Raw genomic sequence first — 27,130 nt, 5'->3', positions numbered from 1 at the left:
TAGATTCTTTGAAAATTTATTGCCTAACAAAAACAATCCATTCACACACAAGTGCCTTGACTGAGTGGCAGAGAAATTCATCTATTTCTTGATCACCATTCAAGTTGCCCCCTCCCCTCATCCAACCCCAATTCCTCATTGATTTTGCGCATGCAGAAGGATTAAATTGACTAAACGAAGCAGTCCACGACACAGTGTGATAAATGCCCTGGCACTCACTTAGCACGTTGCCTCCCTAGTGAACAACCCTAGTCATTAACTCATTTAAGTGATGGACCAATAATGGATGTCGATCCAGCTCCATCCATTGGAATGGAACCAGTCTTATCGGTAGGAAAAAATCGTTTTGTTCGAATATGGGTGGCACCATCTCACCGCCTCGTGCGGGTTGCCCCGCCTTGACCGTCTGTCTCGTGGGCTTTGCCTCTGGCTCTGCCTTGGGGGACTTCCCATCACGTGAACCCTGCATGGTTCCCTTTCAACCTTGTCCATCCTATTACAAAGCAATGGACTAATGTGAGTTGAAACGTGTTTTGGGTTTGAATGAAGGCAATGTTGCCAAACTTCATTTTATTGGAACAAAGTTTTGTTGGCATAAGCCAAAAAGTGAGACAAAATCTAAATTAAAAATATATTTCTCATCAAAATTGTAGTATTAAATTTTATGTTTAGAATTCAGCACCAAACATAACTTAAAGCACATAGGGAACATGTGTTTTATTAAACATGACAAAGTTATCTTCTGGGGAAGACCATTGGGGCAATTTTGCTGTGGGTTACATTCTCCACAATGCTTTCCTTTCTCTCTCTCCATTTCCAAATTAAAATAAAACCCATTTTTTCTTGACATCAAAAGATGAGGTCTGCCCTAGAACAATTATTCTTTAAGGAGTTCTTGTATGCTTGTGAGTGTAATTAATTATAAAAATATGCATATAAAAATTTAGTGGGGATTTATTAATAAAAAGGTAAAATTTCTATCAACTAAAACATACCATATCGAATTTTATTTATTTTTTCTTTATTTGATAAGTAAAAAAGGAAATCTGAAAATTTTGAGAGTTACCAACCCTGTAGAGAGAGAATAACAAATGTAGAATTTATTGAGAAAAATTTTAATTGGTTCAATATGATTATTGTGGATATTGTATGGCTAATTGTTAGAAGAATTTCAGTTCATAATTTTTTGTTGCGATTTTATAAGAATTTATCTAAGAAAAAAAGTTTTTCTGCTGATTGGATTGATGGGAATTGAATTCAGTAGGCAAGAGTAGAAAACTTGGATTCTTTAGATGGATTCTATGGATTGAACATCTTATCAGCTAGACAGAGAAGCTAATCAAACGTGCCATATTGAGTTGGATTCTATGGATTGAACATCTTATCAGCCAGACAGAGAAGCTAATGAAACATGCCGTATTGGGTTAAGTATTGCATGAAAGAGGCGAGGAAACCAAAGACGTCTGAATGAATTTGAATGCAAGAGAAATCATCGAGAGGGTGGCCCCCGTAGGTATGACTATCAAATCTGTAACCTAAACAGGAATTAAAGGATCTGTTGCTGTCTTAAGCTTTGCTTTCAATTTCATGGGGCCCTTTCCCTGGAATCTCAAAACCCAACTTTCGAGCCCCTCTCACTCTCCGTACAGAAGCGTGTTTGAGTGGTGACAGAACACCCAGAATTCAACTTTCACTTGGGGTTGAAACTTTGAAGCTTTGCTGTTATCAATAACAGTAGAAAATTTGTACATCTGCATCTGATTTGCTTTTTCCAGGTTATTTTGAGGATTGAATTTCTTTTTTTCCAGCTCCATTTAAGATTCAAAATCCAAGTAATTTTCTTGGAAGATCATGAGAAGCAACTCAAAGTTATGGCTTAACTTTCCTTTTTAAGTTTAGTGTATAAGTTATGTACGAAAATTCTAACTTCATTCATAGACAAACTGATTCACGAATAGATTCCTTGCAAACAAAACAGGACTCGAGGTTCATGCTTTTCCCCCCTCTCACTGTCAAAAATGGCGTCAAAGTGAGAAAATCCATGAATCAAAGAGTTGAAAAAGAAACACTCCCAGTTTTGGTGCGCGTGGAATCCTTGGCAGTGTAGTTAGCAAAAGATACAGGAAAGTCAAAACAATGGGCAGCAACAAAGTAAACAGAAGGGGGCAAATAGGTCGGCTAAAAGTGAAGCAAAGCTTGGACCCACTTCACCAAATGTTACCCTTTGTCTGCTAAATGTCCCCATCTCACCCACTAGCCGTGCATCTTATATTAAAATCCCCGGCTTTGCTACCAAGAAACCCAGATTTCCTTGACTCCTGACCCCAAAATTGCTTCTCTTACGCCGTAGCATAATAGCAATTGCCCTTGGCTTCTTTTAAAGTATTCTATTCTATTTCATTTTTGTTGGACAATTTTGGTTTTCAATTGTTATTGATGTGCATGGAGCTCCAATTGGGACTTGCCCTTCCAAGTACTCCTATTATAACCATCAAAATGTTCGACCTAAACAGCTATGGTTACGAGCCCAGGGAGGCTTTGGGTTCCAACACTTTGAGCCAGCCTTTGCTAAAACTGGGTCCATGTGACATTAACATTAACAGCAGCAGCAGCAGTAGCTCTAGCAGCGGCGGTGGCAGCAAAAAACGTGGCTTTGATGAAGTTCTACTTTTTGATGAGAACAGAAATGTTCCCAAAACGCTGCCTCTTTTGCTTTGGACTAACAAACCTAATGACGAAGATGACCCTAAAGACCTCGATGACAACTCTTCTTCTGCCATTTTCGAGTACTTAACTCTCTTTCTCTCTCCCCTCTTTTTGTTTCTTTACGTTTGTTTCGTGCGCCTGTCCGTTTCTTTGTTTATAATTGAAACCTGTCGTGTTTCTTTTAGGGTTCGTTTCAGAATAAGAAAAAAAATTCTAAAACTTGAGTTTTTGTTTTTTTTTTTGGTTATCATCAATATTCTTGATGAATGTATGTTTGGGAATTTGTTATTTATGGGGTTTAATCTTTGGTTTGATAGGAATGATGGACAGGGTTTGGTGGGGTGGCCACCAGTGAAAACCTGGGGGAAGAAGCTACGCCGCGAAGTTCCTAATGACGAAGCAGATAACAATCCCATGGTGGCCGCGGCGGAGAATGGCTGTGGTGGTAGCGCTTCAAATTCCACGTACGTGAAGGTAAAGATGGAAGGAGTTGCAATTGCCAGGAAAATTGACCTTAGTGTCCATCACTCCTTTGAAACGCTTATAAACACCCTGATGAAAATGTTTGGTATACGTAGGTAACCCGAACCTTGCTTAAATTTAATTCAACTTTCAACATTGAGTTTGATTAACAAAGCATGAATAAACTTCCTTTTTTCCTTGGTTGTTTGGGAACAGCTGATGAGAATTGGAAGAGCTTTAAACTCACTTACCAAGACACAGAAGGAGACTGGTTGCTTGCTGAAGATGTTCCTTGGAGGTACTTATCTGGGATTTTTTTTTTTTTTTCTTTTTGGTTGGTTAGATAGAAACTGACGGAAACTTGAACCAGAAAAAAAAAATGATGAAAACAAACTTTATTATTTCAGGACCTTCATTCGCTCCTTGAAATGCCTCAAACTAATTAAAAGCAGAGGCTAGCAAGCAAATGGGCTTCTCATGGACCACATCAAATTATCAAAATCATCGGCCATGTTTCAGCTTCCTTGATTTTGGTCTTAAAAGAATCCTCGTGGCCTTATTTTTTGCTTGTATTTTGAATGACAGTATGTAATATATAGTAATTTAACTCTTTTTCTGTAAAATCTGAAACTGCAATCAGATCTATGACGATTGGAAAAATATCAGAAAAACCATATGAACTGGTCATAATATTTGAATCTGCTTGCATTTTCAAGTGCAATAACTTTTAATGCTCTGCTTCAATTATTCTCAAACATTTCAATACCAATGGTAAATGGAGTACTAAATTTATTTATATTCTTCAGCATGAAACAACTTTGGGCCCATGAAAAAGGCCCTAGATTTCTTTTTCAATTGCAATGTATCTGGGTATCCCTTGTCAGAACGAGACTATCACAATTTTACCGAAGATTATGGCGTTTTAAGCTATGCAGTTTGCATTGCCATGGCTGTTGGGAACACCCAAAATCCCAAAAGGAAAAATGAGATATATCCATGTAGCAGAGTCCGGGCTACTCAATGGACCAGCCTTCCTGCACTAAGAACATGTTGGGTTTGAACTGCTAAAGTTAAGGAATTGGCCCACTACTAATTCTGGAAGGAGAAATACTAAAAATAAGAATGAAAAGTACCTTGTGTACTTGGACTGATTCATTAGAGTGCCTTTTGTATATTTTCTTTTCAAATATGTTCTTACATAGGAGATGGTAAGATTGGAAGTTAGAGGAAGAATGGTAATGAATAGAAATGATCTGTTCGTGACTGCATCTGTTCTGCTATGTCTAAATAAAGTTGAACTTCGTTGCAGAGGATGATACTGCATATGTGACACTACATATGTTTCAATTGTTATTGCTGATTTCAAACATATGATAGGCAGATTAATTATAAAAAAAAAAAATGAAAAGTTATAATATATATAAAGGACAAGGCAAATAATTCTGTCAGATGAATCACCTCAGATCATGTCAACAATACTCAAAGCCTGAGCTATGCACTACTTGCAAGGCTTGCAAATTGCATGTGACAAAGGACTTGGACGTGCAATCATCAACTTCAAATGAAAAATCTTTCTTTGGCATCCGTAGATTCTTGGAAACTTCCCCATGATATCGACCCTTATAGTTAAGTAGTCAATTTTGTTTTTTCCTATCTGTGAAAGCCCGTTGGAAATTTTAGGAATGGTTTAGATTTTATAGTATTTTTTGATGTGACGTAGTTAAATATATTATATTATTAATTAAATTTAAATATTATTTTTAATGAAATTTATTTAATATAAATTTTTAAAAAAATTTTAAATCATAATTATAATATTTTAAAATTATAATTAAAATAATTTTTTTATTATTTTTAATTTCATCAAAATTAATCTTATTATTCATCTAAATAAAACCTCATTTACACAAAAAAAATTGTTTTTTTCTTGTCTTCGAAGTAGCTTTGAAATGATGGTAGTATAATTTTGTTTTTTTTTTTCACCGTCCATATATGTACCTTAAAGACAAGTACACAATGTGTCGATTAATTTTTAAATTAATTAATATATTATTGAAATTCACGTTTAAAATTTATGAATTTATGGCATAATTATTAGGGTAAGAACTTTAAAAAAAAAAAAAGGTACACAATGTGATGGAGAAAGCAGTTTATAAAGAGCAGAAACCTCCAAAATGTACGTTAGTGGCCAACAAAGGTTAATTTGCTAGGCAATTTCCTCATGTCGTTTATTCTCTACACCTCGCAATTGCTGCTTAGCTTGTTCAACAAGTTTGGTCTCGTGTATTTTGTCATTGGATACCATCAATTATTGGATGCGTCTTTTCCATTACTTCATTCATGCTTTTTAACAGGATTGGGAGCATTTTTAAGCTTTTTTTTTTTTTTAGTTTAATCCTTTTTATGAGAGATTTTAAGTAAAGTTGAAAAAAAAAAAAACTAAAAATCAATTTGAAATTATAATATTCGATTTAATTTAAATTAAATTTAAATATTAAATATATATTTTAAAATTTAAAATCTAATTATAAAAAATAAAAAAATCAAACTGAACTGAATTATATATTTTTATTATATATAAATTTATTTAAATATATTAAAATATTTATTAAAATAATATATAAAAAAATTAAAAACCAATAAATCGAACCGAATCAATAGAAATTGATTCGAATCGAATCGATTTTAATAAAATATTAATTCAGATTCTAATCAAATTTAAAAAATTTAAAAAATTTATATTATTTGAAAAACCAAACAAAAATTGATTTGATTTCATCCGTTATTACCTATAATTTTAAACAGATATTTTCTTATATTGATTTAATGCAATAAAATTTTTATTTTTAAAATATTCTTAAAATATTCTTCGATGATTATATCTACTAGACTAATTCCTATGGGTGTAAATCTATATTCATGTTGATATAAGAATTTTAAATAATGTATCATATTCATATATACTATCTTTTGTTGGATCTAAACTGATAATATATGCGATCAAACTAGGCGATAGTTTAAAATCTGTCCATGAGAATTACCTCTAACTTTGACCCAACTTATTTATAAAACATGCATGAACTTGGACTGACTAATCTTATCTAATAATCTGACGTCTTTAATTCTAAAATTAATAATATAGTCTTAGAAACTCAAACCTCTATAATATTTCAAACACCCTAACTAAAGTATTAACAAATTTTCACATGTAAAAATATAAAATGATGTTACCTTGGAAAATATCTATAACTTGAAGAAAATAAATTGAATTATAAAAAAGTGTAAAGTTTATGGTTAAAACAAAATTTCATGATAATTAATTACAATATTGTAACTAAATATAAAATATGTATACGTGATCATTATTTTTTTATACGAATAAGGATACAGTTTAAGGCTAAGGAAAATAATTATAGAAAATAAAATTTAAACTCTAAATTTAATGAAATTTAAATTTTAAGTCTCGATGTCATTTTTTCAAATTGAATGTATGAATTAAATAAGTTAAATTCCAGATCCAAAATTATTATTTATTCAATATTTTTAACCCAAAAAGAAAAATATTATTTTTTAGATTATTTTACAAGAATGCACTTGTTTTTCCTTTTCTTAGGATTATTATTCCTGATGGATATAGTTCTAAATTTGAACGCTCTTTTGAAAATATTATTATTAAAAAAAAAAAGAAACACATTTCTCACTAACTATTGACTTTTAAAAAGTTGAAAAAGACTTTATCTCCAATTCCAAACAAGATTCGTCCGACTTACTAGAATATATAATTTTCTAAGAAAAAAAATTTAGATGAAAAACTAGAATTCTGGAATTCGATGAACAAACCTCAAGCAAATTGAAAGAAATTTTGAATCTAAAGTTTATTGATTGTATCCAATTGAAAGTGACTTTGTGGTAGTGAAATATACTTTTTATTTTTTACTAAAATTTATAAAAAATTAAAAATTATTATTTTATTTATAGTAAGTGTTCGACATTTTATGAAAAATATAAAGGAAAATGTTAACTTATTTCTGCATGAAATTATTATTTCGGTTATAAAATTTTGAAAAAAATATAATTCTTATGGTTAATTATAAAGCAAACAAATCATGATTAAACATATCATAATTATAAATGACATTGTTAAACGAATTTATATAATAAATTTTCCACTTACACGAATACATTAATGCATCAAACCGTTCAAAGAAACCCATCGATGTAGTTACTGTTGATTTATTTATTAATCATGATTCTTGTAGTATTTAACTGAAAATTCCCATGTGACTGCTTTTTCTTTTTTCTATATTATAAAAAAGAGACCCACACCAAATTTATGCAGAGGAGCGTCCCATATGATTCTCACTTCTACTTTTTTTTTTTAAATTAAACAAAAAAAAAAAGAGAAAACCGACTTTTTTGCTAGATAAATACAAAAACTCGTCTAATTAGAACCGTTTAAAATGTCTTGCGTCACAGTGAATTGACGTGCGGTTGTTTTCGTTAAACGATAAAAATGATGTGATTTTGAGAGAGAAAGAGAAAAAATATATCAAGACAAAATATCTTTTCACGCGATATAAATCGCGATGGAATTTATAAAGAAACACGATATTTTTACTTTTTAGCTCATGTTCATTAAATTCGTTTGTCATTCACGTCTGAAACAGCAAAAGCGCTCTTTCATGGTCCTTTACGCGCCCGAGCGGTGTAAGGATTTTGTACTCGCTTGTTGTGATGAGCCAATTTTGTATAGGGATATAATCGCGGCTTAAATTATCATAAGCCACCATATATAAAGTCATGATCGGATAAAAATGTCAAGGAAAGAGTAGATCATTTGTATTAAAAAATTCTTTTTATTTCAAACATTATAATTATCGATCGTAGCATAATTTTAAAATCTCATATATTCTTTAAAGGAAATGAGCGATCAACGTATTATTAAATTGTTTTACTGATTAAAGTATGTATTAAGTCATTTGTTAAGAATTATCTTTTTGATTTCGATGATGATAAAAAATCTTGATGTATTATTTTTTATATTAATAAAATATTTTTTTTCAAAAATTTTGTGTGTTGTCTCTATGTACTTTTTTTTCTTTCGATATAAAATATGCTTATTTATATGTAGTTGAGATTAATTTATGATTTATTATTGCTTATTCAAATATCAAATTATCTTTAATTGATTTGTGTGAAAATATCTATTTAAATGTCACACGATTTATTACTATATGAAAAGAAAGCTTAGCCCATTAGACTTGTCGTGTGAGTTGCGTGTCACTAAAAAAACTTTTCAGGCTTTGACAATAAATAAATATAGTGAGCACGAATTGCAGCCATAAAAAATTATTTTTTGATTAACATTTTTAATTATCAAAATTTTGAAAATTTGTAATTTCAATGGCACATGAACAAGAGGTATCGCAACGTTGACACGTGATGGATACTTTTCTTATTCCAAGGGTGTGGCTTTTCTTTTTTATTATCTTAGGCAAAAGTTGGACCGACCGCCCACGCGCTTCAAAATATTTGAAGAAAAATAACACACTTTTTTATTGTAACATAAAATCAACATTAATTTTAGAGTTGGCAAGAATTACATCTATTTGAACCCTAGTATAATTCCCTATGCCATCAAGGAAGATTGTACGTGAAAGATTCAAGAGAGAGATAGAAGAATGGAAAAAGAGAATGAGGTTTTGGTGCTGTTTGGTGATAAAGGACATTGCAATTAAGAGAGACTGCATTGAGAAAAGAGGAAAAAAAAAAAAAAGGAGAAAAGAGGAAAATATGGGGGGAAGAGGTCAAGAGAAAGAGGATAAAAAAATAGTAGGTTAAAAAATAAAAGTGTTAATAATTCGAATTAAATTATATATGGTTTTATTTGATTTTTTTAAATAACATATAGTATTAAAAATTTTTAAATTTTGATCAATTTTGAATCGATTTTTATTTTAAATCGACATGATTTGTGTCAAGTATTTAACTAAAAATTAATTGATAGTAAGTGAAGGGGTTTAACATATGTAGATGAATATGAAAAAAACCTACTATGTAATGGATTAAGAAATGATAATGAAAGAAAATCTTGATTTTGATACCATGTTAAGCATTCATTTTAAAATTAATTTGTAGTAAATGAGGGGGTACAATATGAATATAATATTACAAAAAAATTGATATTTATTAAATATAAGATAATTCACTTTAATAATTTGAATTGAATTTGTTCGATTCAATTTATCGATTTTTAAATTTTATATTTGTGTTTTCTATGTATGGAATATAAGGCTTAATGCATTGTTATTGTATATTTGAGTTTTTTATATATTATTTTAATACAACTTTTAATACATTTAAATAGATTTAGAGATAAAATATTTATTTTTATTTTATAAAAATTTAAAAAATATATAAACTAATAAAAATATATAATCTAGCTCATTTTAATTTTTTTAATTTTTCACATACCGATATGAAATTCAATATAAACTTAATATATACATTTAATTTTCATACTAAATTTGATTTGAATAAAAAATCAAATCCAAACCGATTAAAACATTATAATTTCAAATTAAAATTTTATTTTTCTTAAAATTTTCTCACCCTTACTAAGAAGATCTCAAAAAGAGAGAAAGAGGTAGCTAAAAGAAAAAAAAAAGGATAAAGACTGATAGGAAAAAAAATTAAGTAAGAACGTTTAAAATAAAAAATCCTAATATAATAAATATAGCATATTTTATTTTAAACTTATATATGTTTTATTAAGTATATTTAAATATATTAAATGCAGGCACATGACAAGTGCTATAATATTTGTATTTATCTCTATTTTTATTGAGTATTTTAAATTCATATTTATCTTTTTTTTTTTGTTCAAAACTTGATATACATATTAGTTTAATAAAAAAAAAATCACATTCCTGAAATATGAGAAATTTGACATACCTAATTGCATGCATGCATGCTTTGTGTAAAAAAAAAATGAAGGAGAAAAGAGCAATAAATAAGTAGAATAGATGCATGCAAAATAATATCCAATAAAAAATAAACATGTTTATAATGTGTTATATTTATATTTATCATGTTTAATATATATAAAATATAAAAATTATTATATCATAATTTATATAAATATATTAAATATAAAATATATATTTTTAATTTTTATCAATTTGATATAGTATTTTATTGAAATTTTAAAATCATTTAACTTTTGTATTTTTTACCGTATCATTGTACCAGCATATCGAATTTAAAATCTCCAATCGCGGCACACTTTGATTTAACCTGTCCTCCCTCCAAAACCAAAATGGCAGGTCCACGTTCTTAGTTGTTGTCCAACCTTATCTTTTTTTCAGCGCGTGCATTCACGAGAGTGGAAATGTTATTTTAAAAAGAAAATTTGCTTTACAAAAGTTGTGTTGTTGGTGAAGGAATTTCATTTTGGAATTGAGTTTTAAGGATGGAGACAAACGAAACGTATATATGGTTGTAGTTATCTCTTAGCAAAGAAACAACACAATCTATTAAATGTTTAAACTTATTAACTCACTAGTAATCATGTAAATTAGCTTTTGTCATGTATTGCATCCGAATATTTGTATATTTTTATTTATTTTCAAATAATATATAAATATAAATATTTAATATTGTTATAATTTAGAAATATGATAAATGAAGAATTCTTATTTATACATAAGATAAACTATTATTAATAATTTATTATGAAAATAAAAAATTATCATCAATAAAACTTATTTAAGATATCAATTTAGATATAAAAAAATCATTTTTATTAATAAATAGTTTTATCAAAATTTATTAAATCTCAAAATTTATAATTTTTTATTTTTAAATTACGACTTCTCTTATAAAATCATAAAATCTAATATTTCAAATGTTCAAAAAATAATTTTTTCTGAGCTAAAATTTGCTTCATAAAAATTCAACCCTAATAAATACACATCGATATAAAAATATAAAATAACCTCAACATATGCTATTACATTACTCAATTTCAGTATGTAAGTTTGGTACCATTTATCCAAATATTAAAATGTTTTTTCATTTTTGAGAAAAAATTAAAAAAATATGATAGAAAAACAATTAATATTTTTTTTATCAATATTAATTTGACCCACCAACTCTCTTTTACTTGTCATACAACTACTTTCTTATTTTATTTATTTTTTTGTCGTAATTAGGTAACATTTTTTAATTAAAATTATTAAAATTTGAATTTTAATAATTCAAAATAAAAATTTAACAAAGACAGTTAACAAAATTATGTAACATTTTTTAATTAAGCGACAACAATGTTTTTGACTAAACCTTCCTTTAAAAAAAAGGACGCTAGTATTTTTTACTACACAAAATTCATATAAATAACAAGAAAACCTAAGGCTTAGCCTGCAAAATGATGAGTACATTTAATTATACACTTGAGAAGCGAGCAAATCCAGCGTATGAATACGTCTATAAGTCCCACGACATATCAATATCTTATTAGTTTATAAGTCACTTGACTTATCAACTCATCTCATCTCGTCTCGCTCTCATCACGGTATTTAATTTGTCTGATAGTGCCACACTGGCATATTTCATTTTTCCTTTTTTTTTTTGTTTTCTCTCTTACCTTTCGAATCCCTAACCTTTTTTTCTCTCTATAAATACTTCACCAGAACAACGCAAAGAGAGAGAGAGAGACAGACGAGACAAACAGAAAAAAAAAAAGAAAAAAGAAAAAGGAAAACTAAAGGGAAAGCGGTGAAACGACCTGTGGTTCTCTTGGCTTTTCTCCGAAAATTTCTTCCGATCTGTGCAGTTCAATCTGGTAATTTTTGTTCTCATTTCTTTTTTTTTTTAATAATTTTTTGGATAATTAGTTTGGGTTGTTGAATTTTTTTAGCTAAGACTGCAATTTCTTTAGGGTTTTTTGTTTGTTTTTTTGAAGTATTATTGATCTGTGAGGAGTTCAGATCTCTTTTTTTTTGTTGATTTCTTTTTACAGAATTACAATCATGTCCTCGCTTAGCAGAGAACTTGTGTTCCTGATACTTCAGTTCCTTGAGGAAGAGAAATTTAAAGACACTGTTCACAAGTATGCTTTAATCTTTGAACTCTTTTTTCTTTCTTTCTTTTTTTAAATTTATATTATGAATGTGTTGATGTTTTTCTTTTTGTTTTATTGGTGTATTTGTTGATTAATGAATTTAAATTTAATAGATTGGAGCAAGAGTCAGGGTTTTTCTTCAATTTGAGATATTTTGAGGATATGGTGACAAATGGGGAATGGGATGAAGTAGAGAAGTATCTTTCAGGGTTTACAAAGGTTGATGATAACAGATATTCCATGAAGATTTTCTTCGAGATCCGAAAACAGAAGTATCTTGAAGCTCTTGACAAGTAAGCCATTTTTTTAAAAAAAAGTTTGTTAAGTTTGGCGTGTCTTCTAGTCCTGTTGTTTTTTCAGTTGGTTTATCTTACTTGCAAAGTTAATTTAGTTACCAGAAAAAGGGAAATGATTGTAAGATTATCTGTTTTTTACTGAAATAAATGCAGGCGGGATCGTGCTAAAGCCGTGGAGATTTTAGTTAAAGACCTGAAAGTGTTTTCGGCATTTAATGAGGAACTTTTTAAGGAAATTACACATCTGTTGACATTGGAAAACTTTAGGTATGATTGAGATTTTGGTCATTTGGTGTTGGTGCTCGGTTTGTGCTAGTCTAGCATCTTAGAACTTTGGCATCTTTGTTTTTGCATTTCATTAGCTCATGGGATTTTATGGCTTATGCTAATGCACAGAGAAAATGAGCAACTATCCAAATACGGGGATACGAAATCGGCTAGGTGTATAATGCTTGCTGAATTAAAAAAGTTAATAGAGGCTAATCCCCTTTTCCGCGATAAGCTTCAGTTTCCTACCTTGAAGAGCTCAAGACTGCGGACACTAATAAATCAAAGGTCTCATATTCCTTTTTCTAGATTCTGTACTTGAGTCATTCCTTCCTTTTGTGAGCTTTCTGACAGTAATTATTATTGACATTTAATACAGTTTGAATTGGCAGCATCAGCTTTGTAAAAATCCAAGGCCTAATCCGGACATAAAAACCCTATTTGTAGATCACAGTTGTGGACAACCAAATGGTGCACAAGCTCCATCCCCTATCACTAATCCTTTAATGAGTGCTGTTCCGAAGGCAGGGGGTTTTCCTCCATTGGGTGCTCATGGTGTAAGTAGAAGTCATAAGTAATTAAGCTGTTTCTGGAGTGTTTATTTCTTTTGACTTCATAAACAATATATTTACAGCCCTTTCAGCCCTCACCTGCCACTCTTCCAACCTCTATTGCTGGATGGATGGCTAACCCAACTCCTATGCCTCACCCTGCGGCTTCTGCTGGACCAATAGGGCTTGCTTCACCTAACAATGCAGGTTATTTAAAGAATCTTTTCATTGTGTTCAAAGCGCTTTTGCTTTACTAAGTTCCACATTTATCATATGGGTACTGATGTGCATGTTGTGAAGCTATATTTGTATGTTAGAATTACTTATGTTGTCTCAGACAAGATACATGATGCATGAAACCTGTTAGGAAAAGGTATATTTGTTGCTAATATGTTATTAAGATGTAAGACCAAGAAACTTTGAGAATTCACCAGAGCATGTCAGTGAGGTTGTTTTTCTAGTGAATGCTTATCTTGATGGACTATTATTTTACCTTCTCTATTTGTTTCTCATGGTAGCTGCAATCTTAAAACGCCCTAGAACTCCTACAACAAATAACCCTGCTCTGGACTACCAGTCAGCAGATTCTGATCATGTTTTGAAGAGATCAAGGCCCTTTGGAATGCCAGATGAGGTATCACATGCTAATAATACCCTATATTCTTGTTTATAAGCAGATTTACCTTGTGAAATTCTTTGTAACATGTGCATACCTATTTTCATATGTATCAATTAGTATGGCTTTGAGATATATGTGATGCATATTTATTGAAGTTTAGAGGATATTAATTAATTCATGTGATAAGTATAATTTAAATAAAATTGTTTATCCCTAAGTTTGAAAATTTATTTGTATTATGACTTTTTTGGGTAATAAGTAGCAACTCAAGTTTTGCTGCTTCACCCATTGTCACCTAAAAGATGGGTAATCAGTGAAATGTAGTAGAGCATGCTTGATGAGGCAGAATGAAAATTTTTGCTTTGCTTGGTCTTTGAGTGCCATTATGGTTAGTTTTACCTTTCTGTCATTAAAATTTCATCTTTGGTTTCCGTTTATCATTTGAAAGAAAAAAATGGCAATGTGTAGCTCATATAGTTTTGACTAATTTGTGAGTTTTAGTTGTCTTGTTTTATCATCTTAAGGGTTTTCTGCCACTAGTCTTTTGACTGGTAAGCAGGAGATGTGCACCATCTTGTAGCATAGCATCATTCTTCCAACTTTTCTCGAAATGGTATTTTATAAATGATGGGTACCTAGCTAATACCTCAACACCAGGTCAATAATCTGCCAGTAAATATTTTGCCCGTTCCATATGCCGGCCAGAGCCATGGTCAGAGTTCTTATTCTCTTGATGACTTGCCCAAGACCGTTGTTATGACTCTAAGTCAGGGGTCTGCAGTCAAGAGCATGGATTTCCATCCAATGCAACAAACTGTACTTCTTGGTGAGCAAAGAACAAAATTTTTTATGCCTGCTCAGAATCCATTTTTTGTAAATTGAGTAGGATTTCATATTCTGGTTTTAGCTACCTTTTCCTGTTGTGTTCTGATTGGGTCTTCTCTGTGTTTGGTTTTATAATTTCAGTGGGAACAAACAATGGTGATATCATGGTGTGGGAAGTAGGTAATGGTGAAAAGATAGCTCTTAAAAATTTTAAGGTCTGGGACCTTTCAGCATGTTCAATGCCTCTGCAGGTTTGGCTTTCTTTCACTTCTAACAAGATTTATTAAACATGAAGTAGTTACTCAATGCTTCTTAAAATTGAACTAATGTTAACTTCTGATTGTCATTCAGGCATCTCTGGCTAATGATTATACAGTATCAGTTAACCGTGTTATGTGGAGCCCTGATGGAGCTCTTTTTGGTAATGTTTGGAGCTATAGCAATTGTATTTCTGATAGTGTACTACTGTGCATAGGAAGTAAATTCATCTAAATTAAGCACAAGATTTGAGATTTTCTCCATATTTTCAGGTGTTGCATATTCCAAGCATATTGTGCACATATACTCCTACCATGGTGGTGATGATCTACGTAACAACCTAGAGGTGTGTGTGATTAGTCAATTCCATTAGGTCCAGCAAGTTTGAAGCTGATTTTCTGCCTTTCTTTCTACTAAACATATTCACTGAATTATTTTGTATTTTTAGATTGAGGCTCATGTTGGGAGTGTTAATGATCTCGCATTTTCTTATCCAAACAAACAATTGTGCGTTGTCACTTGTGGCGAGGACAGGGTTATGAAGGTTGCTTATCTTCTCATTATTTTCTTCTTACTGCATCTGTTTGATATGGCTTTCTAACTCTCTCATATCCTGTAGGTTTGGGATGCAACTAATGGGGCTAAGGTGTACACTTTTGAGGGCCATGAAGCACCTGTCTATTCAATATGTCCTCATCACAAGGAAAATATTCAGGTAACAAACTATAGCATGGAGATTGTCACTCATTTATTCCTTTGTTTAGTTTTCTTTTTCATTTCAACAGTGAGTAAAAATAAAGTATATTATTAATTTTCTTTAGTTTACAAAATGAGCCAATATCACTATCAGGACACTAAGTTCAAAACTTTTGACCAGTCTATTCACAGAAATCTTAATAGATGGAATGTATAACATCGGATAATTACAATTTAATGATAAACCACCACCTTTGGACTAATTAATGTTTAATCAGAGTCTGCTTTAAGCTTTTTCTTGGTGATTATTATCTTATCGCCTGTTTTGGAGTGGATTGTTTTATTGTGTTCTGGAACTGTTTGTGCTGCAACTTTTTGTTTTTGACTTCTAGCATGAAAACTGTTGTGTATCTTTGTCCACCGCTTTCTGCTTACGTCCTATTTAAATAAATGTAGCAGGGTCAAAAAAAAAAAGATGTGGCAGGGTTAAAAAATATTTTAAGTAGAATTGTTCTATGGAGATCAACACATGACATACTAAAAAGATTTTAAATTTTGGGATATTGAGTTTGTCATAGAACAATCTGTTTTAGGATTTAGAGCATTCTTTCTTTCAACCATAGAGTCCACAACTACCTTTCCTTTTGGTGAGTGTTATTTTTAGAATTATTTACTTTAATCATTGGTATCCTGTGAGTTTCATGTTTATATTGCTGTTATGCTTAAAGACTTCCATTTTCTTCTTTGTATCCTTTTTCAGTTTATTTTCTCAACAGCAACTGATGGGAAAATAAAGGCATGGTTGTATGATAATATGGGTTCAAGAGTTGACTATAATGCACCGGGCCAGTCATCCACAAGAATGGCATACAGTGCTGATGGAACAAGGTTCATATGTCTTGTTTGGACTCTCTGATTCTTGTCTTTTATTCTTTTGAGGTTGTTCTTTTGCTATCTTTCTACTTAGCAGTAATACTTATCCTTTAATTTATTGGCCACTTATAGGTTGTTCTCATGCGGGACAAACAAAGAAGGGGAATCATATTTGGTGGAATGGAATGAAAGTGAAGGAACTGTCAAACGGACGTATTTTGGTCTCGGGAAGCGATCTGCAGGAGTTGTTCAATTTGATACTACAAAGAATCGGTTCTTGGCTGCTGGTGATGAGTTCGCTGTCAAATTTTGGGACATGGACAATCTTAATCTATTGACAAGTACTCCAGCAGATGGTGGCTTACAGGTACATAAGCTTAGGCACTATTCCATGTCAGATTATCTTATGCTTATTCCTACCTACTAACTCTATTTATTACAACAAAATGCAGCCTTCACCTTGCATTAGATTTAACAAGGAAGGAACGTTGTTAGCTGTCTCAACTGATGATAATGGAATTAAAGTTCTAGCAAATTCAGATGGGATTAGGTTGCTACGGATGGTGGAGAATCGTTCATTTGATGCTTCTAGAGTTGGTCTGACTGCTATGGTAAAGGTAAAAGATAATACACATGCGCGCGTGTATACATACATACATGCATATATTCATTTTATGTATATACATATTTTTGTGAGAATTGCCTGATTTATGTAACAGTCTCCAAATATTGGTACATTTGGCTCCAACAATGCAACTATTGGAACAACCATCGGTGATCGGTCTGCACCAGTAGCTGCTATGGTTGGAATGGTGAGTTATCTCTCATAATCATAACCTAAATGCTTTTGGTAGAGATTACATACATTTACTAATCTTCTGGATGCTAATCTTTGCAAATTCTAATTTATGCATGAAAAAACTTATGATCTATTATGATCTAACCTTTTTTGTTTTGAGTCTCTGCAGAACAGCGATGGTCGAAGTTTGGCAGATGTAAAGCCCAGAATTGTGGATGAGTCTCTGGAAAAATCTAGGATCTGGAAACTTACAGAAATCAATGAACCTTCGCAATGTCGCTCATCAAGGCTTCCTGATAGTTTGACTGCAATGAGGGTAAACCTCAGTCTCTAGTTGTGTAACTTTATAGAACTTGGAAATAATTATGCCTGAATATCCTTTCTAAAATCATCTGCTCATGAATAATTCAATAAGATGTTATCCTCTGCTGTATGGCAGACAGCTGTTGTGTTTTTAAAATTATATTTACAATTTGGGACTGAAGCTATCAGTAGAAATGTTTACAGTTTGCATTATTCAAGGCTGTGATTTTATTCTGAGTAGAGTATGATAATCAACATAAAGAAATACTATATTTGATTGGATAATTTTCATTGACTTGATGAATATGGATGCATAACATACCATCGGAGGTTATTTTGGTCTTTAGCCAGTTATTGATTTGAATTTTGACAAATTTTCGATGATAATATTTAAATATATATTTGTATTTATATTTATATTTATTTATTTATTAAAGGATAAGGACAATCATTTATACTTTGTGTTTGGCGTCTAGGTTTCTAGATTAATATATACAAATTCTGGAGTTGCCATATTGGCATTAGCATCTAATGCCGTACACAAGCTCTGGAAATGGCAGAGGAGTGATCGCAACTTAACTGGGAAGGTATTGAAGTTTCTTCAACAACTCTTTACTTGGTCGCATACATAGCGTCCTAATTTTTTATATTTTCTTAATGTTATTGTAAGCTGGGTATTAAGTAAGATCTTGCCTGTTGTAGGCCACAACTAGTGTAGCACCACAATTATGGCAGCCTTCAAGTGGAATACTAATGACTAATGATATAAGTGGTACAAATCCTGAAGATGCTGTTTCATGCTTTGCACTTTCAAAGAATGATTCTTATGTCATGTCAGCTTCTGGGGGTAAAATCTCGCTATTCAATATGATGACATTTAAGGTAGGTCCTCTCTCCATTTCATTCTTTGGACATGATTACATTTTAGGGAAGCTCTGGATTTTTTGGTTAATAGGCCATTTAAAGGATAAACTTTCGAAGTGCAATGATGAAGTTTAAGGAATTTCAATTAAATACTGGTACTATTCATTTCGGTTTTTAGGTTGAAACTGGCTGATGAAGTTACTTTTTCTTTGCATGAACTTCAGTTTGCAGAATTTAATCTCGTGCTTTCTTTACATTCATTTTGTATCTTTGTGCTTTATTAATATGCAGACAATGACAACATTTATGCCCCCACCACCAGCAGCTACCTTTCTTGCGTTTCATCCTCAGGACAATAATATCATTGCCATAGGCATGGATGATTCATCAATCCAAATTTACAACGTTCGGGTGGATGAGGTCCTTTTAATTTACTTGAAACTTTGATGGCTGTTGATAAATAAGCAGAAATTGTTTGATTAGCTTTGTGCTCTATTTTCACAGGTGAAAACAAAGTTAAAAGGTCATCAGAAAAGAATAACAGGTCTTGCATTCTCCAATACTCTAAACGTGCTTGTATCTTCAGGAGCCGACAGTCAGGTATGAAATATCAGTGTTTATCCCATGCATACCTGTGTTGCCCTAAAGCAGCTTAACAACCCACTATGAGAAAGCTAAGATAACTGATACTCTGAGATGGGAACTTAGATATGTTTAAAGCTCAAGTTTAAAGTAGTCGGCTGATTTTGAGTTAATCTTGTTAAGGACTATAGGGCAAAGAATGGCTAGGGAATGATTCTCCCGAATAAGTGCTTGCTGAGAACGTTCTAATTTTTATGCTTATATCAGGTGTTTCCTACATGGTTGTTGTTTTTCATAGGATTACCGTGTATGGTCATGTCTTATAAAATGATTTCTAGTGTTTGTTATAGAATTAAATATACATTTATTTCTGCTAATTATTCCACATCCTTCTTTCCCTGCAGTTGTGTGTTTGGAGCACAGATGGATGGGAGAAGCAAGCTAGTAAGTTCTTGCAAATCCCAAATGGGCGAGCAACATCTCCTCATGCAGATACCCGTGTTCAATTTCACCAAGATCAGATGCATTTGCTGGCAGTTCATGAAACTCAGATTGCCATATTTGCAGCACCAAAATTAGAATGCCTAAAGCAGGTGTCTGAACTTATTTGCTGTATTATCTTTACTAATATATATATATATATATATATATATAATTTTTTATTGCTTAAAATCTGTGTTTAAATCAAGTGCAATTCAGGAGGTAATTGCTTTTCAGCTTTCATGCATGTAGTAAGAAGTATGCCAGCAATGCAGAATTTGAGCTTTTAGAAATTGCTTTGTTGCCAGTATAATTTGCTAGTCATCAATAGTGCCTACAGGATTGTGGGATTTTTTTTGAGGATACTAACATTATCTTGGAATTCTTTTCTCTAACAGTGGGTCCCTCGTGAAGCAAGTGGTCCCATCACACATGCAACATACTCATGTGACAGCCAATCAATATATGTGAGCTTTGAAGATGGAGGTGTGGGTGTTCTTACTGCTTCAACGCTGAGATTGAGATGTCGAATAAGTCCTGCTGCATATTTACCTCCCAATCCAAGGTGCCTTTTCCTTTTTCTATTTATTAAACCAGTAATATACACAAATTGAATTAGTTGTTAAAATCATCTTTTTCTTAGACGTTTCTAACAATGCACCTTGAACAGCTTAAGAGTTTTTCCTCTGGTCATTGCGGGACATCCATCCGATCCAAATCAATTTGCTTTGGGACTAACAGATGGTGGAGTCTATATCCTTGAGCCTTTGGAGTCTGAAGGAAAATGGGGCACCACTCCTCCAGTTGAAAATGGTGCTGGACCAAGTACCCCTTCTGGTGCAACTGGTTCAGAGCCACCCCAACGGTGACTCCTCCGTGTGCAGGTCTTTTAGAAAGGATACCGAGTATGTATCTCTACCATGCTATCCCACTCCATGGTCCCATGTTAATGTGATTTTTAAGGGAAAGCTGCATAAGTAAATTAGGTTCATTTAAATGGCATGACATCCGTTTTGCAGCCAAGGCATAGTGTTCATTGATTCCATTATTCAGGGTTGATGTAAATTTAGGAGTTGGTGCGTTAGAGAAGGTGGGCCTGACTATGGACTTTAAAAAAAACGAAATCAGGGACAAAATATGTGGTTTATAATAGCTAGGAGCCCTGGCTGTTTTCCCTTTATCATTTAGCGTTTCAGAAACTGTTAATTATTTGATATCACCAATTTTTGGCTGAGCACAAACGTTAGTAGGTTATTTTTATTCTTGCATATGGTTAATTTTTGGGTTTAAAATAACTTTTTTATTTGACGAATGTAATAAGAAATTCTTTTTGCATTATGAATTTCAGCTATTTTTTGAAGACATAAGATTGAGAGCAAATTGTGATCACTATAAAAAACGTGTGATATTATTTTTAAGATTATCATGGTAATGTAATTATTGAAATGATTTTATTATCAAAATAATTTTATTATTCGAGATTTGAAATCATTTGATTAATATTATTAATTCATACAAATTAAAATAATTTTGTTTGATATTATTAAAAAATACAAATAGTCATTTTTATTGTAATAGTAATACAAATTAATGATTTAAAATATTTTTTAAAGATAATAGTTCATAAAGTATAATAATATTTTATTCATTTGTTAAGTAAATTAATTTCTATAATATAAATTATGTAAAAGACAATCAAATTGGAAAATAAAATTAATTTATTAAAATTATAATAAAAAACAAAGATATTATATTATATATAAAATATTAAAAAAAGTAAAAAATATATAAATTATCTTCGAACTAGTGAATATTAGTTTGACAATTTAAAGTTTTATAATATAAAATATTATAATTTTAAGAAAAATTAAAATTTTAATTTATATATTAAATAGATAATATGGATTATTATTAATTTTTAATTATTATGGGTAAATTATTATAAATTTTTAAGTGATTATCTCATCCCATGCATCATTTAAAAACATCACTTTCAAAAATAATAATAATAATAAGGGGATAACAGTATTTGTTCTTATATATATCCATTTATCCCTAGATTTTTGCATGCCACGTTGAATGAGTACATTTAATTTTTTTTTAGAAAAGCGTGTATATCTTCAATTTTTTTTTTTTTGTGAAATAAGTCTATATCTTCATTTAATTGTGTTAAATGAGTTGAAAAAAAAATACAATCCAAACACGTTGAATACATATAAAAAGATTATCTATGTAACTATGAACAATTTCGTTATGAGAAAAATAGAAGTGGTGTTTCGATAGAAAAACCGAAATTAGGTGATAAGAGTGGTAGTTTTTTTTGAATGAATGATAAGTAAATAAAACATATTTTAAAAAATATATATGTAAATTTATATTGTTATCATTATTTTATTTTGATTTTTATGTAATTGTTAACTATAGTTAATATCTCTTTACTTGTAATACCAAATTTAGTTAAAAGCTTTTATATGGAGAAATATGCTCATGTAATTATTTTATTTTATTTTATGTAGGAACTTACTTTTGACTATTTATTTTAATATTTGTTATTAATATTTTCTTTTTGTTTGTTGATGAAATTATAAAAATTGAAATCTCATCCACTAATAAAAATTGGAAGAGGAACACATAATCACATATCCCTTTATGATATATTTAAAATATAAAAAAATAATAAAAAATATATTTACCAACTTTTAATTTTTTATAAAATTTTTTTGCCTATATAAATCCAAATTATGTTTGCCCCAAGATCAAGTTTATGGGTAAAAGTAGTGGACTGATTCAAGCAGAGTCGATGAAACATAGACGTTGGAATACAAAATTCTAGAATGACAAAGACAAATCTTTGTTGCTGATTTCGAATAATTTGCGTTGACATTAATCGAAGCAACATCAAACCAATTCAATTCTCTTTTCCTTCTAGCCTGCCTCATAAACGCTCGCCGCGACGTCGTATTACGAGACTTTAATCGAAGCATCCTCCTTCTATTACGCGCTTTTGCAATTCTTTGCCCGCTCTTCTCCCTCTCTCTCTCTCTGTTTCGTTTCTACTGTAAAACAGCGATAGAAATGGAGACAATCACGAAACTTTAGATTCTTCACTCTCGCAATTCATCTCACACTAAAGCAGAAAAAAAAGGAAATATCAGTCATCGTTAAGTCTCTTGGATCCGGTTCCACCTACCATACGGACACCTCTCCTCCGTTGAAAACTTCATAGATCTTCCCCCTTTGTCCATCTTTGGGATCAAAGAAAGTCTTCAAAGGTAAACATAGATAAACCCCTTTTTTTTTTTTCGGGATCAAGATTCTCTTTCAGAAGAAACCCGTACAGATATTATTTTATTGAAAGAACTGAACTTTTCAACTATAAGAAGTTTATAATTTGCTGTCAGAACGAACCCAGTTTTTTTTTTTTTTGGGCTAACGATTTCGTTTTGGAGCGTACAGATTTGATCTTTTTTATATAGAAAGCAAAAATTTTCAAGATTAGAAAGGAAAGCAGAGTCTTTTGTAAATGGCGCCAACCACGATCCGTAAAGCGATTGGGGCAGTGAAGGATCAAACGAGTATAAGCATAGCCAAAGTGGCAGGAAACATGGCGCCGGAACTTGAAGTTTTGGTAGTGAAAGCCACGAGCCACGATGAAGATCCGGCTGATGAGAAGTATTTTAGGGAGATCGTAAGCCTTACATCTTATTCTAGAGGTTATGTTGATGCTTGTATTGCTACGGTGTCCAAAAGGTTGAGTAAAACCCATGATTGGATTGTTGCACTTAAGTCGTTGATGCTTGTTCATAGGCTTTTGGTTGATGGAAACCCTTGTTTTGAAGAGGAGTTTGTGCATGCAACTAGGAGAGGGATGAGGGTTTTGAATATGATGGGTTTTAAGGATGAGGCGCATTCCAATTCATGGGATCATGCCGGTTTTGTTAGGTTTTATGCTATGTATCTTGACGAGAAGGTGGAATTTTCTGTGTTTGAGAAGAAGGGGAGAGGTGGGGAGGGGAAGTTTGAGGAGAGAGATGAGAGGAATAGGCGCGTGTATGGAGAGTTCAGAGATGATTATGATCATGGAATGGGTAGGAGATCAAGGTCTTATGGTGATTTGAATGATTCTGTCAGGGGAGAGCAGAGAGAGCAGAGGAGAGAGGGGACACCAATGAGGGAAATGAGGCCGGAGAGAGTTTTAGGGTGGCTGAATCAGTCGTTGAGGATTCTTAATAGAGTGTTGGCTTGTAGGCCAACTGGTATGGCCAAAAGTAGCAGGTTGGTACTTGTTGCACTTTATCAGATTTTGAAGGAGAGTTTTGGGCTTTATGTAGAGATATGCGAAGCATTAAGGATTTTGTTGGATAGGTTTACTGAGATGGATTATGCAGATTGTGTTAAGGTTTTTGATGCTTATGTTAGTGCAGCAAAGATGATCGACGAACTTGTGGGGTTTTATGGCTGGTGTAAGGACACGGGAATTGCTAGGTCATCTGAGTTTCCTGAAGTGCAGAGAATTACTGATAAGCTTTTGGCGACACTAGAAGGATTTTTGAAGGAAATGGCCAACCGGCCGAAGAGTCCAGAGAGAATTAGGGAAGAGAAACCACCAGTTCAGGAGGGGACAGAAGCAAATATGAATGAAGTAAAGGCTCTTCCTGCACCAGAGAATTATACCCCACCTCCTCCACCACCTGAAACTGAACAACCTAAGACACAGCCACAGCAGGTGACTGAGGATCTGGTGAATCTAAAAGATGATGCGGTTTCAGCTGATGAGCAAGGGAACAAATTGGCTTTGGCTTTATTCTCTGGACCACCTTCCTCAAATGCTAATGGTTCGTGGGAGGCATTTCCTTCAAATGGAGAGCCAGAGGTGACTTCTGCATGGCAAACACCAGCTGCTGAGACTGGTAAAGCAGATTGGGAATTGGCATTGGTTGAGTCAGCTAGTAATTTATCAAAGCAGAAAGCAACTTTGGCAGGTGGTTTTGATCCATTGCTATTGAATGGAATGTATGATCAGGGGGCAGTGAGTCAGCATGTGAGCACTACTCAGCTTAGCGGTGGGAGTGCAAGTAGCGTTGCTTTGCCTGGCCCGGGCAAGACTACTACTCAAGTGCTAGCTTTGCCTGCCCCAGATGGGACAGTACAACCAGTGGGACAGCACGATCCTTTTGCTGCATCCCTTGCAGTGCTACCTCCTTCATATGTGCAGATAGCAGACATGGAGCGCAAGCAGCATTTACTTGTACAGGAACTGCAGCTATGGCATCAATATGCAAGGGATGGAATGCAAGGCCAAGCGAGTCTTTCCAAGATCACTGCTAGTTCTGGCTATTATGCTCCTGTTGCACAACCAGTGACGATGCCTTATGGGATGCCACAAGTCAATGGCATGCAGCAGCCAGGAGGGTACTACTATCCACCCTACTGAATCCACTTGTTTATCAATCGATATTTCATCCCATGGTTCACATTATTACTATCACATCAAGCTTCTTAGCTATCCACCTATTTGGAATATTTTCTTTCCATCCTCTAGGTTTCCTGCATTTGTTTTGTTTACATATACTTGCCATTTATTTGCATCAGAGGGTGCAATGAACATATAAGTTTGGATAAACTATGAAGTACAAGTATGTGATGGATAGTTGTCATAATTTATGTTATTTTTGTGTTATGCAAACAATAAGTTTTTGTGGCTCTCTTTGAGTGACACATCGTCATTCAGAATGTTACAGATTATTAAAATTTACTTCTAGGTGCTTGTTGGTTGAAGACAACCTTAAGAAAACATTTCTTTGAACTATGGAATTAGTTTTGAACTAGTCTAACTAGTCCGACATCTCTTAGGCTGAATATTTTAAAGAACGGCATGCGCTGACCAAGACCTTGCCCTGACTGCTTCCTACTCGTTTTGCTCGCGAGCAGTTTATCCTTTGCATAGATTTCATCAAGCTATGGTTATTGGGGAGTTTTGATTGCCGCCACCCAACATGTAAAATTGAAATAATTACATAAAACAAAACACATGTATAAAGTGCTTTAGATAAACCAATGTTCTTTTCCTCTATTCTTTAGTTTTAATCCAACTGCAATTGTCAGTAAATAAAATGGTAACCTTATTAACACGTGCCTCAGTGGTATAATGTTCAAGTTCAAGGTTTCAGACCCTAAACCTTTCCTAAATCCTGAAAACCCCCAAACCGTTGTCCACTTTCCTGGAATCAATCTCCTATGAACAGAAACTGATTCTTATAAACTTGATATGTTACTGTGTCTAAGAAAACGAAACCAGCCTTCAATTACCAAGCCATCCTAAACCCCTCACTGTACTATTATGAACAGAAAACCCTCAGCAACAGCATTGGCAGAGACATCGACGACATCAGTTGTCCCATTTTGAGTACCCAAAGCAACTAGTGGAACAGCTATTGCAGGAATGTTTCCCCCACCTTGGCTTGCATAATATAATGTGATTAATCAACTTGTAAAAGCCTACATCGAGGTTCGTTTCAGGCTTAATGGAAATTAAAATTCAGGAGTTGGAACTAACAAGCCATAGTAGCTGTAAAAGAAGGGGACGGAACCGCCAGCAAGTTCACTGTCGAAGAAGAAGCCAAACTGCACAAGTGAATTGGCGTATAATTACACATGAATAACCCAAAATAATTTGTAGGTAGGCAAAACGAAATGGAGAAAATAATTATAAGCTTCTATCTGAGCACCTAATCCATGGCATTCTTAATTGGTAAAGAGAAACTCAAGGACTTTATATTACTACAATAACATAACGCAGTTATGTCGACGAAGTTTCACCCGACAAAGCCATCCATGATTTACAGTTCTAACTGGTAAGCAATAAACTGTCCGGTCAAATAACACTTCTTCCATTTCCCACGGATTTCAGTAGCTTTTATCTTTTAAAAGTATTTTTCAACAGCAAACATATTTTTATGTAGCTTTTGCATTTAATTTGCAAAATCAGATCAAACTTTTTGATTGCAAGATTCAAAATTTTTATCCTATTTAACATAATTTTTTTCAGCCAAAAACACGATTTCAATGGTAAACGGGGCCAAAGTTGATAACGTTTAGTTATGAACCAGGTGGTCCAAGCTCGTTGGCCGCAGCTAGCAGGGGTTCATCTCCATACCACAAGCTTTTCAACAAACTGCCGGCGGTGGGTTCAAAGTTCAGTGGCGTAACTTTGAAGAACCCTCGTCCTCCATCCAGTCTGATATCACTTGAAAGCCTAGAAGAAGGGTTAAGTATACCGTTCAAGTAAGGATTTGAGCTACCACCATTCATAACTCAAGTGCTCAATTCTCATTTTTATGCTGCTGGCTGTCATCAAATTATTGACTCCGATAATCAGACGACGACTTTAATAATTGGATTGCCCTGGCAATGAAACCCATCTCTAAT

The 27,130-nt window shown here is 32.6% G+C and overlaps 2 protein-coding genes and 1 pseudogene across 16 annotated transcripts; all 3 read left to right on the top strand.

Moving 5' to 3' along the window:
* The first annotated feature begins 2,291 nt into the window (after positions 1–2,291).
* LOC111304230 (auxin-induced protein 22E-like) lies at positions 2,292–3,866 on the top strand. Of its 2 annotated transcripts, XM_022900757.2 has the most exons (4): positions 2,297–2,786; positions 3,024–3,280; positions 3,385–3,466; positions 3,576–3,866. In XM_022900757.2, the coding sequence occupies exons 1-4, from the start codon at positions 2,437–2,439 to the stop codon at positions 3,625–3,627; spliced, it is 741 nt and encodes a 246-aa protein (XP_022756492.1). In that variant the 5' UTR covers positions 2,297–2,436; the 3' UTR covers positions 3,628–3,866. The 2 variants fall into 2 exon arrangements, with proteins under 2 accessions (XP_089598307.1, XP_022756492.1); XM_089742181.1 differs by lacking the exon at positions 3,576–3,866 and having other exon boundaries at positions 2,292–2,786; positions 3,024–3,284.
* An 8,007-nt stretch (positions 3,867–11,873) lies between these two features.
* On the top strand, positions 11,874–25,362 carry LOC111303280 (topless-related protein 4-like). Of its 13 annotated transcripts, none has more exons than XR_016326734.1 (28): positions 11,874–12,010; positions 12,188–12,277; positions 12,403–12,582; positions 12,739–12,852; positions 12,982–13,140; positions 13,232–13,409; positions 13,487–13,610; positions 13,922–14,037; positions 14,680–14,848; positions 14,989–15,098; positions 15,199–15,268; positions 15,378–15,451; positions 15,554–15,649; positions 15,725–15,820; positions 16,562–16,689; positions 16,807–17,041; positions 17,127–17,291; positions 17,394–17,486; positions 17,643–17,789; positions 18,253–18,363; positions 18,479–18,658; positions 18,932–19,060; positions 19,145–19,240; positions 19,627–19,815; positions 20,101–20,267; positions 20,373–20,607; positions 22,632–22,974; positions 23,159–25,362. XR_016326734.1 is itself a non-coding variant. In XM_089742175.1 (27 exons), the coding sequence occupies exons 2-26, from the start codon at positions 12,198–12,200 to the stop codon at positions 20,569–20,571; spliced, it is 3,405 nt and encodes a 1,134-aa protein (XP_089598301.1). In that variant the 5' UTR covers positions 11,874–12,010; positions 12,188–12,197; the 3' UTR covers positions 20,572–20,607; positions 23,159–25,362. The 13 variants fall into 13 exon arrangements, 7 of the variants coding, with proteins under 7 accessions (XP_089598301.1, XP_089598304.1, XP_089598302.1 ...); XR_016326735.1 differs by having other exon boundaries at positions 12,156–12,277; XR_016326737.1 differs by lacking the exon at positions 22,632–22,974 and having other exon boundaries at positions 18,479–18,795; positions 23,159–23,488.
* LOC111303281 (putative clathrin assembly protein At4g32285 pseudogene) lies at positions 22,703–25,362 on the top strand (annotated as a pseudogene). Its single transcript, XR_016326740.1, has 2 exons — positions 22,703–22,974; positions 23,159–25,362. The product of XR_016326740.1 is annotated as a putative clathrin assembly protein At4g32285 pseudogene (transcript).
* Positions 25,363–27,130: the final 1,768 nt, after the last annotated feature.

This window comes from Durio zibethinus, chromosome 13 (assembly GCF_047325235.1).
Source record: "Durio zibethinus cultivar Kanyao isolate XHJ-2024 chromosome 13, ASM4732523v1, whole genome shotgun sequence".
In the NCBI taxonomy this organism is placed as follows: Eukaryota; Viridiplantae; Streptophyta; class Magnoliopsida; order Malvales; family Malvaceae; genus Durio; species Durio zibethinus.
This window is presented reverse-complemented; position numbering and strand designations above follow the sequence as displayed.

Excerpts from the sequence above, each read along its gene's own strand:
- LOC111304230 (XM_022900757.2), top strand. The coding sequence starts at position 2,437 with ATGTGCATGGAGCTCCAATTGGGACTTGCCCTTCCAAGTACTCCTATT. Across the intron at positions 3,281-3,384 it reads GATGAAAATGTTTGGTATAC|CTGATGAGAATTGGAAGAGC; the intron begins GTAGGTAACCCG and ends GTTTGGGAACAG. Across the intron at positions 3,467-3,575 it reads GCTGAAGATGTTCCTTGGAG|GACCTTCATTCGCTCCTTGA; the intron begins GTACTTATCTGG and ends TTATTATTTCAG.
- LOC111303280 (XM_089742175.1), top strand. The coding sequence starts at position 12,198 with ATGTCCTCGCTTAGCAGAGAACTTGTGTTCCTGATACTTCAGTTCCTT. Across the intron at positions 12,853-12,981 it reads TTGACATTGGAAAACTTTAG|AGAAAATGAGCAACTATCCA; the intron begins GTATGATTGAGA and ends GCTAATGCACAG. Across the intron at positions 20,268-20,372 it reads TATTTACCTCCCAATCCAAG|CTTAAGAGTTTTTCCTCTGG; the intron begins GTGCCTTTTCCT and ends CACCTTGAACAG.